Source organism: Rhipicephalus microplus, chromosome 8 (assembly GCF_043290135.1).
Source record: "Rhipicephalus microplus isolate Deutch F79 chromosome 8, USDA_Rmic, whole genome shotgun sequence".
NCBI lineage: Eukaryota > Metazoa > Arthropoda > Arachnida > Ixodida > Ixodidae > Rhipicephalus > Rhipicephalus microplus.
In genome coordinates, this window is record NC_134707.1 from 85,143,525 (window position 1) to 85,156,852 (window position 13,328).

The 13,328-nt window shown below is 48.9% G+C and overlaps 1 protein-coding gene across 1 annotated transcript; it reads right to left on the reverse strand.

The window, feature by feature from the left end:
- Positions 1-1,859: 1,859 nt before the first annotated feature.
- LOC142768644 (uncharacterized) lies at positions 1,860-11,556 on the reverse strand. The gene is made up of 2 exons (XM_075870650.1): positions 11,478-11,556; positions 1,860-3,940 (listed from the first exon to the last, which is right to left on the reverse strand). Exon 2 carries the CDS (start codon positions 3,909-3,911, stop codon positions 2,496-2,498), a length of 1,416 nt encoding a protein of 471 aa, XP_075726765.1. The 5' UTR covers positions 3,912-3,940; positions 11,478-11,556; the 3' UTR covers positions 1,860-2,495.
- Between the last annotated feature and the right edge of the window lie 1,772 nt (positions 11,557-13,328).

Genomic DNA, 13,328 nt, shown 5'->3' on the forward strand with positions numbered 1-13,328 from the left:
GGGCACTGTGGCAGGGCTTCATAGCAGACGCGCGCACGCAGCTCTTTTCTGCGTACTCCTAACGGCCAACCTCAGTGAAATTGCGATGGTCTAAATTAAGTGCGAGAAACGCACCTCTTTCTGGTCAGTGTACGGTGCACGTATTCCACAAACCTCTCTCGTTTTGTCGAGGTGCAAGCACGAGGGGGACTGCCATGCCTGCACTTGCTCAAGAGGGAGTGCATCGTGGTGCAGCAGGGAGTGCACCCCTTTTCCTCCTCCTTCTCTTAGAGCAGGTGACGCAGTATGTCCTTATTAGGGGTGTCAGTGCAAAAAAAAAACTCAAACTCTAACACCGACGGGTAATTTTAGGCGCATTGTTTCGGTCGCTGTTACGCTGGGTGTTTTTACATGCTTCGTCGGCGAAGAAATGCACCATTGCTCAAGGCTTCAGCTGTGCTCTCACTTTATTTTTGCAAAAGCGTGGATTCGAAGGGAGAGGAAGACTTAAAGAAATGCTGAGCTTAAAAATGTAGTCCCCATGCGAGCTCACCCACGTGTCTTAGTCATACAGAGTGAAGAAAAGTGACACTATCGATAACACGTTTCGCAGATATTGTGAGCACACTTTTTAAAATCAGGAGCTTGCTCGCTAAGCTTATTATGCTCAGGGCATGTCCCTTGGCAGGTCCGCTAGGGGCGCAGCAGTGCAATGTACCCAACATAGAGTTTTCTTATAATACACTAGAGGGAACTCTGGTGCTAGTGTCCATGAGAGTTTTCATGTACGGTGCTTCAGCGAGCATAGGAATGATGGGCACTAGACGGATCTGTCTAATCTCCGTTCTTCTGGCTCCGTGTACGTTCGTATGGCCTGGCCTGGAGCTGTTTTTTCGTGAAACAAAAATCAGCAGATATTCAGCGGTTGTGCTTCACCTCATCATTCTTGAGGCTTACCATTTCAAATCAGGTCACGAAGTTCAAAAGGGTTCGCTCTTTCCTTCGATACAAAACCGAAACGCAGCAATAAAGGAAGTCACAAGTGCCATTCGCCGCCCGCAAGTACAAATACAAAGCAAATCCGTGTACTGCACATAATTCGCATGGTCGCTGAGTGATCGCACTGCCAGAGTCCCCTCTAGTTTATTTTAAGAAACTCTATGGGACCCACTACATGCCCAAAGTAACTTTCATAGGTTAGGAAGCACCCACTATGCAATTCGTTGTTCTCCTGATAAGCGAGATACCCCCTACACATCTGTCAGCCATCATGTGCACTTTCTGCCTCAAAAAAGGCTTCTTAGAAGGCTCGTCTCCAGAAGGACCCTGAACTGAGAGCCCGCGAAGCAGATGCGAAACGCAAGCGGTGGCAAGATAACCTCGACTCGGGGCCATTGCCTACTCCAACTTTCAACTGCAACCTTCAATGACCCTCGCCACATACTTCTACAGTATTGGAATTTTCGAAGGAAAACGCGTCTCACAGCTATGTAATCATTTGTGCAATCTATTCACAAAATTATTTGCGTGATCCATGTATAAAGTTCTATCTATATGTGAATTATTACTGTTTATATGCATTTAAAATTACCTCTATACCAACGTGCCACGACCATAAATGATGGCGGAGGACTTGTATGGAGGATTCACGACATCTCGCGATCAGTTCCGAGGAAGCTCCTCTATCATCTTTTACTTTGTGGAGAAGGCGGAAGTCCTTTAGATCGAAATCACTGAATCGATTGGTGTCAAAATTATTTTAAAATTTGATATTTGATAAAACCACTCAATTTATGGCCCATTTTGCACAGTTGGTGTGCATCAAACAAGAACATAGGCAGTGGGTACTAATCATACAGAGAAGTTGACGTTTTGTTGTCTCCAGGATTCAGTGATAAAAACACTTGAAAAAAGTTGCACTAGTGTCTATGGGAGCTGCGACGCACGGTGCTTCGGTGAGCATGAGAGTTATGGGTAGTACATGGATTTGCCATGTCTTCATACTTTACGTTCCTTTTGGCTTCACGTGGCTTGAAGCGGCTTTATAACGAAACAATGGGCAAATGTTCAGCAGTTACGCATAACCACCGTATCATTTGAAATCGGGTTACGAAGTTCAAAAGGGTTCGTTCTTTTTTTCGAAACGAAACCAAACATAGAAATAAACGAAGCTACCAGTACGATTCGAGGCCTGCAAGTATGAAGTGTAGGCAAATCTTTGTACTATACCCATCATTCATATGAACGCTGAACGCTCGTAGCGCCAGAGTTCCCTCTGGTTTACTTTAAGAAGCTCTATACTCTCCACGCTTAGGCTGGATCCGCATTACGACGCTAGTCGTCGAGATCTCTATTCTGTTTTATAACAAGTGCTGCTTCGAAACGCATTGTTCTTGCCTTGATATTACAGCCTTTAAACCCCATCTGACAGTGCTTATAAGTTTTCTGTACCCGAAACAAAACAAGTATGCAAGTACGAGGTTAAAAAAAAGCAGCTGCATATATTTACAGGGTCTTCAGAAAGACTCTTTCTTCAGTGTGGCACAGCAGTGGTTAGCGTTCGCCAACATCTGCTCCTTGGTCACCTCGAGCAGTGACACCTCTTTTTTCGGAACGTTGATGACAATGGACACCTCTGGTGCGCCATTACGTCTTCTCGGTGACAACGCTGTGGCTCTCTGAGCTTTTCTGAGGAGAGACCTCTTCCCCGCCCACGCCAAGTCGGAGGACTTCACGCTAGCTTTGTCCGCAACCTTTTCTCCAGCTCTCTTAACTGGTTCGGTAGCGGCGCCTCGTACCCTGGAGATAACTTTGCGTTCGTCCGAATTTATCGGCGTCTTGAAGCTGGCTCTCCTTTCGTTTTTTTGCTTTTCTGTGACTAAGTTCGAGGTTCGATCTGGCGTTTTCTTCTGCGGGGCATCCTTGCACAAACGAGAGGACCCTTCATATTTACGTTCAGTGGCGACCACTTCTTCGTAGTGCACGGCAGTGCCTTCACGGCCAGCGGGAATTCGAGAAGATCGCTTATGGCGTGAGTGCTGCGCAGCGAAAGAACGGGGCTCCCATGTCTGCTGTTTTGAGATGCAGTACGCCGTAGTAATTCCAGCGCTGCTTCCTCGCTCTGAAATCTGATAATGGAGCTTAATTAGTGGTTCTGGGCTGTCCAGCAACCTTCCGTACGCGGACTTTATCGACCCAGAGCTCCTGCGAGATGGTGTCTCGTCGGTCATGGTGTTACGGAGTTCCAGGGTGCTTACTGCGGAAGCGCGCTCGTTTTTTGATTCTACATTTGCCCGCTTGAGTCCATGTGCTTCAGATTCTCGCACTGATGGTTGGAAAGAGCGCCCAATGGACTGCAGTGGGACTACGTTGGCTTCACGGTGAAGCAGGTACACTTTCGAACACCTCCTCTGAAGACTTTCACCGGCATCTAGGGAGGTTTTCCGGAGGTGGTTGTTGTCAGCCCGTGTGGCCTTCGGCGCGAATGATCTGGCGTTGTTGTCCGCCGACTTAGATGTCGGCACGTCGGACACTCTGGCTGCGTGAGCGGGGTTGGTTGACGTGTGGTCACTTCTAGCCACGGAGTGTAACATGACGCTGGCGGAGGGCGACAACGACGGCTTCGCCAGCACCTCAACTTCGACGGCCTGCTTGAGCATCCGAGGCTCACTGGCGACGACCCGCGGGTGGTTGGTCATAGTTGCCGTCGTCGCCGTCGTCGGGAAGGTGGCCGAGATCAGCGAGCTCTTGACCACCCGCGCCGACGAGTCCATGGTGTCGGCGACCGTGGCCATCGACTTGACCGCCTGGATGCTCTTGTCGGCTGTGCCAATGCAGCTGCGCACGCACCAGCAGCACCACGAGACGCCTACGGCGATTATCGCGAAGCTTGCAACAACCACAATCAGGGCCAACACCTTGCCGGCGGACATGGCGACGCCCGGTTGCTGTTGCTTCTGACCTGTAAGGACCAGCCGTTGCGTTAAGAGAAACGAGCACTTCTCGGTTACTATTGCGTCTTAGCTTGAATAAGTGATGCGCGTCATGCAGAATACACTTTTAAAGATGATAGTCTCTCTTGGGGACCTTCAACGCAAAAATTCGGTCTGTCTGTCTGTCTGTCTGTTTGTCTGTCTGTACAATTGTCTGTTTGTGCACTCTTGAAGGTATCGGGTGCTCGAAACGGCCGACCCGATCTGCACCGCCCACCAACGTTGCTCAAGGTTGAGTGTTTATGCTTGTGCGATTGCCAATTAAAAAGCAATGCTCGTGCGATTGCCAATTAAAAAGCAATGTTTGCGCATGTCTGGGGCATCGTAACAACACGTATATATTCTGCATGTGCGTCTTTTACTAGAAAAAGCATACATAAGTAATTCGAAGGACCATAGCACTTATCCCGCTGCGCTGACCATGCAACACTTGCACGGAACGGGGAGTGTTTCCAACACTTTGCTAAAACGAGACGTTGGTGGCACTTACCCGTCACCTTGCGTTCTACACCTTGTCGCCTCTGAGATAGGCGCGCACACCCGTCTCAGAGCCATGCACTTTGTTTTCTAAGAAAACTGCAAGATGGCGCTCATGTTCCACGTGTGACGTGACTTGATGCGCCCGTTCGCCTGCGCTGCACGCTTCAGGCACTCTAATGCAGCGCCTCCACAATACCACTCGCCGATATTTTGCGCAGAACATCAAATAACTTTATTGTTCGCTCTCTCCACACGCAAGACTCTCGTATTTCGACGAAATTTGCAGAAAGATGCAGATACGGGGCCAATTTTTTTTCTCGTATCCCTCTGCCGTTACGGTGAGGTCTTGGTACAGGCCTGGATCAACGGTATCATCAGAACGAAAGCCTCCGAGACCAGGAGACGTTTCACGACTTTTCCGCTAAGGCTACAGTGCATGCGCCGTGGATTCATTCAAAAAGAAATGTTCTTGAAGCTTGGCGGGAACTTCCAACACGATTTCATTTTATGTGCGTAGTACTTTCAGGATCGGGCTCATCGTCCATTCATAGATGTCCCGTGTCGTGATCACGCTCAAATGAAAGTGGTCAAATTGGGCATAAAACAGTTCATACGATGCTCAAAGCGTAGTTTAAATAATGAAACGATGCCAATAATATTGTTACCACATGTGTAATTTAGGTATGTGCACCTGTGTAGCGGGGAACATGGTGTTGGCAAGAGCTCGCTGCTTCGCGTTCACTGCGGTATACCGTCGAGTCGACCGTTACGTCTGCTTCGAATAAACCCCTTGTAGACGTAACAGAGTGGTGGAGGTGCTGGGTAAGACACGTCGACGTACCACGGAGCCACAGCTGTTCGGAGTTCGCCGGAGCCGTCGTCTTGCCGGTCTGCCGCCGACAACAGACGTCATGGCCCAGAGCGAAGCTCAGGAATCAACCGCCTCGACTTCGCGCCAATCCACACTGGCTACACCTAGGCATCACTACATGGAACCCCGCCCGTTCGCGGGAATCGCAGGAGAAGATGTGGACGCGTGGCTAACGCACTACAAAAGGGTGAGCCGGTACAACCACTGGAACTCTATCGATCAGCTAGAAAACGTCGCGCTGTTTCTCACGGACACTGCACTCATGTGGTATGAAAACCATGAAGAGTCCTTGACAACACGGGCTCTTTTTGCTCAAGAGCTCAAGAAGTCTTTTGGTGACTCCGACTCAAAAAAGAAAAGCGCGGAGCGGACTCTTGCTGCAAGAGCCCAGACTCCTGGAGAAACCTGCACTGCTTATATAGAGGACATCCTTAAGCTTTGCAAGATTATAAACCCGCAGATGTCTGAAAAAGACAGGGCTGGACACCTATTGAAAGGCATAGCGGAAGACGTTTACAATTTTCTGATAGGCAGGGATGACCTCACCTCTGCCTCCGACGTCCAACATCACTGCCGCAAGTTTGAAAAATTGAAGACTCGTCGCATCGCCCCAAAATTTGGTAGGCTGGCAAATGTGACAACGGTTGCCAGCGTCGACGTGAGCCCGCCCACCGACCTTGCGGCTACTATTCGGGCAATTGTGCGTGAAGAGCTGCAGCGACAAGGTGGTAGGGTTGACGAAACCATTCCTCATCCACCTACCAATCCACCCTACTACACGGCGGCACCATCAGCTCCTTTGCCACCATCGGTATGTGTGGCAGACATCAGCGAAACTGGAAATCCGAGGCCACGTCGTGACTCATTCGCGGCCGACCAGCGATATGGCCAACGCCTTCGGCACGGCCCCGCCACACAGAGGTGGGCAGCCCCCGCTCAGCAAGCTCGTCACCGACCCTTCACAGCTGAGCGGTCTCAGCATTGGTTCAGCGAGCGTCCTCTACCAGTCTGCTACAACTGTGGCTTCGAAGGACACATTGCCAGGTATTGCAACTACCGGCAGCCGCCAAGGTACGACCGATCATCGAGATTTACCCGTTCTGGCGTTACCCGAGCACCGACATTCTCGGGAAGCGCGTCTTACGAGATCCCAGGACCGCTACGAAACCAATCTCCGGCCTCTGACCGCAGTCTGACACCACCACCTGCCCCTCGCGCCAACCGATCACCGTCTCCTCGGCGCCGCCACTCCTCGCCTCCTACGGAAAACTAGCCGGCGCGGCCATTGGAGGTGAGGTCGCCGGACAGTCTTCGATTTCAACAGATATACCTCCGTTAGCTTCCATGTTTAGAAATAAGGTTCGAGTGCTTATCGATGGTGTACCGACGATGGCGTTGGTGGACACAGGTGCAAGCGTGTAAGTGATGAGTTTTGTTTTCACCCGCCTTCTTGGACGAAAGGTTATGTTTCGTTGGGACCGTCCTGATACGTTTCGTGGAGTGATCGGAGAGGTGTTACAACCTGTTGGTGTCTGCACTGTGATTGTTAGTTTGGCATGCCAGAACTTTGTCGCAGAGTTTGCTGTTCTCCCTCATACTACGCATGACGTCATTCTGGGACTCGATTTCTTGAAGCTATGTGGTGCTACTGTTGATTGCCGCACAGGACAAATTACAGTAGATTCTGATACCCCAGTTTCGTTTATGGAAAACTCGCCCTCTCAAGAAAGTGCTCTTTGCGTGTCTGTGGACACAACTGTGCCGCCTTTGTCTGCAAAATGTGTCCCTGTTGCCTGTTCGCCTGCAAGCGAGAAAACATTTGACGCAACTGTGGAGCCCGTGCATCTCAGTTGCATAAAGAAGACAGTTTTAATACCCTACTGTACATTATCGGTTGTGCAAAGACGTACTGGTTTATGGGCGATTAACTGCTATAATGAACCTACAGTGCTGCCGAAGGGTCTGAAACTTGCAGAGATTCGTGAACACCAAGTCTTCTCGCTTGCCATTCTCGCAGAAAGCAATGATTCCCCGGATAAGACCCGTTGCGATAATCTGCACGCCAGGGACCATTATGGCTATGATTGATAAGTCACTCAGTACCAAGGAACGTAATGAACTGGCGAGTATTCTGCGCAAACATGCCGGTATTTTTGATTTCGCTCAGCATGATTCACCGTCATTCCCTGCTTTTCGTATAGAGCACCGAATCGACACGACATCTCACAGACCTCTCCGACAGAAACCATATAGTGTATCGCCTTCGGAACGCGCAGTGATCAACGAACAGGTTTGCGAGATGCTCAAGCAAAATGTAATTCAAGAATCATGTAGTCCGTGGGCCGCTCCAGTAATTCTAGTGAAGAAGAAGGATGGGACATGGCGATTTTCTGTTGACTACCGCCGTCTCAACGCCATCACTAAAAAAGACGTATACCCACTCCCGCGGATTGATGATGCTATCGACTGTCTATCATCGGCCTCTTACTTTTCGTCTGTGGATCTGAGGTCAGGCTACTGGCAGATTCCAATGCACGAGGAAGACAAGGAGAAAACGGCATTTGTTACAACAGATGGACTATTTGAATTCAATGTGATGCCGTTCGGACTCTGCAACGCGCCCGCAACGTTTGAGCGATTTATGGACAACATTCTGCGTGGATTGAAGTGGGAAGTGTGTATGTGTTACTTGGACGACGTTGTAATTTTTGGGCGCACTTTTTGTGAGCCCAACACACGCCTTGACCTCGTACTGGACTGCCTAAGCAAAGCACGCTTGGTGCTCAACTCAAAGAAATGTCGTTTTGGAGAGCGCCAGACACTTAGTAAACAAAGAAGGCATACGACCGGATCCCGCCAAGACGGCCGCAGTGGAGGCATTTAAGCAGCCAAGCTCGGTGAAAGAACTGCGCAGCTTTTTGGGGCTTTGTTCATAATTTCGCCGATTCATTCCTGGCTTTGCCAATATCGCATACCCGCTCACGTTTCTGCTTCAGAAAGGGGCGCAGTTTGACTGGACCCCGGATAGCGAGTCTGCTTTTTCGGAGTTGAAGTTTCTTTTGACGTCCCATCCGATTCTTCGACACTTCAATCCTCTCGCTCCCACTGAGATTCACACAGACGCCAGCGGTATTGGTGTAGGTGCTGTCCTGGTTCAACGCTTGGATAATCAAGAACACGTCGTAGCGTATGCAAGTCGCTCGCTCAGCAAGTCCGAGCGTAACTACACTGTCACAGAGCAAGAATGCCTTGCAGTAGTCTTCGCAGTGCAGCGCTTTTAGTCCTATCTGTACGGACGCCCCTTTACCATCGTGACAGACGATCATTCTCTCTGCTGGTTGGTCAACCTGCGTGACCCATCTGGTCGGCTGGCGCGCTGGGCACTTCGTCTACAAGAATATGACTTCACGGTTTCCTATAAAAGCGGCCGACGTCACGCTGACGGAGATTGTCTTTCGCGACTACCGTTTCTAACGATGGAATGTGACGCGGACACCTTCGATACCTACATTGCATCACTCGACCAACCTTTTCCTGATAACAAGACCTTTAAGGATGAGCAACAAAGGGACAGCACCATACAACACCTTCTTGCTACCAAACCAAAATCATCGCCTACGCGCTTCTGCATCCGAGACGGGCTAGTTTACAAAAAGAACTACACCAACACCGGCTCACGATATCTTCTGGTTGTTCCGAAGAGTTTTCGTGTTTATGTTTTGCAGGCAATGCATGATGACCCAACGTCCGGTCATCTAGGCACAGTGAAAACTCTGTGCCGTCTTCAAGAAAGATTCTACTGGCCCAAAATGCGCCAGACGACGGAACAGTACGTGTCTAGCTGTAACGAGTGCCAACGTCATAAGCGCCCAACAAGTGCTCCTTTAGGGCGATTACATCCGGTGCCGCCCCCTAGAACTCCATTCGAGCAAGTCGGGATTGACCTCCTTGGACCCTTTCCCCGGTCTTCTGATGGAAATCGCTGGATAGTCGTTTGCACCGACCATTTAACACGGTACTGCGAGACAGCTGCCATACCATCGGCAACTGCAGCCGATGTGTCTTCCTTCATGCTACGTTTTGTAATTCTTCGACATGGACCTCCCAAAATCGTAATCAGTGACCGTGGCCGACAATTCACAGCAGACGTGATGGAAGAGATGCTTGGTGTCTGTGCTTCAAGGTTTCGGCACTCTACGCCATACCATCCCCAAACGAACGGTCTAACTGAACGAACGAACAGAACTCTCTCGAACATGCTGTCTATGTATGTTGCATCCGATCACAAGGACTGGGATAGTATTCTACTCTTTATCACATATGCATTCAACACCGCTCAGCATGAAACTACCGGCTACAGTCCTTTCTTTCTTCTATATGCTCGACCACCTCGTCATACCCTCAATACCATCTTCCCGTGTTTGGACCACCATGATCCCTGCATATCCGAGATCATCTGTCGGGCAGAAGAAGCTAGACGCCTTGCTTATTTGCGCACTCTTGCTTCGCAAGATCGCTCGAAGGCACATTTTGACCGCCAACGCCGACACGTGACGTACAATCGCGGCGACCTAGTGTTGCTGTGGACACCAACTAGAAAACGCGGTTTGAGCGAGAAACTGCTAGCACACTATGCGGGATCTTATCTTGTTGTAGACGGTATCAGTGATTTAGTTTACCGCATAGCGCGCCTCCATTCAAACGGCCGACGGTCTGCAAAAACTGAACTTGTCCATGTTGCACGTTTGAAGCGCTTTATTCCTCGAGAGACTGTTTGACTCGCCCAGCGGGCTTCGTCTGCGCCGAGGGAAGTGTTACCACATGTGTAATTTAGGTATGTGCACCTGTGTAGCGGGGAAGATGGTGGTGGCAGAAGAAGAGGACGTTCGGTTGGTGGCAAGAGCTCGCTGCTTCGCGTTCACTGCGGTATACCGTCGAGTCGACCGTTACGTCTGCTTCGAATAAACCCCTTGTAGACGTAACAATATTATCACAAACAAAATTGAGCAATTAGGCATGAAGTAATCACAAAATAGGTAAAATATTTCGTTAATTTGCGGTTAGCTCTTGCATCGCGCAAAAGAGGGTTCCACAACCTCACCGAAAGTGCAATTGCTGCTCGCACGGACACGTATTGGCATTGAAACTGAATGAAGACACAAACACTGACAGAAGTCGCTGCAGGGGACGCGTACATAAACCGCCATAAGAAGCATAGAGTCGATGAAGCGCATCAAAAAGGAATACGAACTCCAAACACCGAGTTAGCGAATCTCGCAAACAATATTGTACTTGCATCTGGAAAAACCTAGGTGCCCCATGTTGACATCATCAACGGTTTGGTAAGCTAAAAAGTGTGAACTCCACGAACGCGAATATCTGGGTGCCCGCGCTGCGCACTCTTTCATGTTTCGGGATAGTAGAGCTGCATTTTGCCTCGCCATGGTGTTCTATTGGATAAGGTACTCAGCTGCTGACCCCTAGGTCACGGGATCGAATCTCGGCGGTGGCGGCGCTACTTTCGATGGAGGCGAAAATGATGTAAGCCCGTGTGCTAAAATTTGGGTGCACGTTTAAAGAACACCACGCGGCCGACATTTCCGGGGCCCTCCACTACAGCGTCTTTCATAATCATATGGTGGTTTTGGAGCGTTACACCCCACATATCAATCAGTAGAGCTGCATTTATCGCATGATTTAGAACTACAGTAATTGCTGTGCGAAAATAAACTTTCCATCGCGAGCCTTCGGAGTATCCCTAGGCCGTGAATGACCTTCACACCAGTAACGAACAAATCGGCGCAGATTGATAGTATCAGCTATTAGAGGATAATGCTTGATGATTTGGTTACACCTAATTAAGTAAGGCTACGCGCAAAGGAAAGACAGACAAGGAAGTGACTGCGCTCGTTCTCGATCCCTTGCTTGTACGTATTTCCTTTGAGCAGAACCTTGTTTACTCAGCTATTAGAGCTCTTCCACCATTATTGCCCACTACGCCGTAAGGCATCACTCATCAACGGTGTGACTCATCGATTGCGCGTCTTATTCTAAACGATTACTCACGCTTCCTGGCCGTTAACGCTTGACGTAGTTGAATTGAACCTAGTTGCGAGCTTTAGAAATGCTAGCATGGCCGCCACGCCATCACTCACCCTTTTCAATGGTTGGCGTTCTGAGCTGGCTGCCGAGAACTGTTTTACTCGGCCGGGTTCCCTTTCTTCTTCTGCTTCTGAAATGGTTGGTCGATGATGATGAGTGTGATCATGAACATTAGCAACAATGCACACAAATTATGAGAATAAAGACACTGATACCACGCCGCAGGAGGCAATTCGAAGCAATGCTGACTAAAGCGTAAGCCAGCGGGCTCCCTTATCCACTCGGCTAGGCGACTCGAATGGTACAGCGCACCTTATATCACCAGAACAGTGGTTTAAGTTTTACTATCGTTTTCTGTTTAGTCACGTGTGCACAGTGAAAAAAAAAAAGAATGCCCAGCTCGTGTTCTTCAAGGTCATGCTCAGGCAAGTCTAGCGAGTTCAGTCAAGGTTTCATTCCCATTGGCCAAATCAAGATTTCGCTTTATGAATGAGTGGTTGGATGGGAAAACTTAATCACCTGGGCTGACATCTGCCAGGTCAGCACGTCAAGGCATTGCCTCTCAGCCGCTTCACTGGCCTCCTGGACTGCCCAGAGTTGGTCTGCGAACTTGAAGCGATGCAGAGTAGCTTCCCACCAGGCCGAGAGAGCATAATAAACGTGGTACGTTTATATCATAAGAATAGGAAAAAAAGCACATAAGTGCTACATATGAAAATATTCTCTACTGAACAGATTGGTATGCTATTTGAATAAACCCGTACGTGTTATTGAGCTTCTTGTGAATACATGTGCAAAATATGTGAATTTCTTAAAAACATAGAAATATTGAAACGTAGAACGTTTATGTGGGGTTGACTACAATAAAGAAGAGAAGAAGTGACGGGATAGACTGAAGAAGGGAGTGCACCTGCGGTCGTCGACACTAGGGCAATGCAGCAGGGTCATTAGCGAGGCCATATTTATTTACTTAAAGAATCAAAAAGAATGCCATAATAAAACTATCAGTACATGAAAAACATTATGTTTCATCTATCCTTTCACCTTAGTTATATCAATTAATTAGTTCATATCGTAAACTTTGGGTAGCATTGCATTAAAAGACACCAAACTTATCTCAAATACTTTTACCTATATTTTTTGCATATTTTCGTCCTCTTTTCTCATCTTTATTTCTCCTTTTTATTATTTCCTCATTTTGTTTCACAAGTTCTACTGCCACACGCCTCGTGGCCGATCCTCTGTGGTGGGTAGTGCCATTCTTCTGGAAATAATCATCATCACAAGGGAGTCCAAGAAGCATACGAAAAATTGGCGATGCTTGCTCTACCAGGCGAGGCTTGAAATTCTGAAGACTAATCTGGTTGCCCATGGGTAGCTTCTATGCCTTAGCCTGGTTGTGTCTATTTTGAGTTTAAGTTCGTTGCTATGCATTAGCAAGGAGATGACAGATTGTTTCTATGTTTCCTCCCTGCGGAGAGTGGTTCGAGCAGTATCACGGCCAAACGCAGACGCGACGTAGACACGACGTCGTTGGCGCAGGCCTTCCATCGCTTCGGGGTCTTTTCGCAGCCACCGTTGCATTTTCCCTTAGTATTCTCTCATGGTACGTGTTCGGTTATTCGTATCACCGCCGTTGCTTTTCAGCCATTCATTGGGCCTCGCCACCGTCGCTTTGGATACATGCATTGGGCCTTAACACCGTCGCTTTGCAGCCATTCATTGGGCCTTGCCACTATTGCTTTGCCATTCATTGGGCCTTACGACTCTCGCTTTGCAGCCATTTATTGGGCCTTGCCGCTGTCGCTTTGCAGCCATTCATTCGGTGTTGCCACTGTCGCTTTGCAGCCATTTATTGGGCCTTACCACCGTCGCTTTGCAGCCATTCATTGGGCTTTTCCACC

Coding starts and splice junctions, on each gene's coding strand:
- LOC142768644 (XM_075870650.1), bottom strand. CDS start 3,911: ATGTCCGCCGGCAAGGTGTTGGCCCTGATTGTGGTTGTTGCAAGCTTC.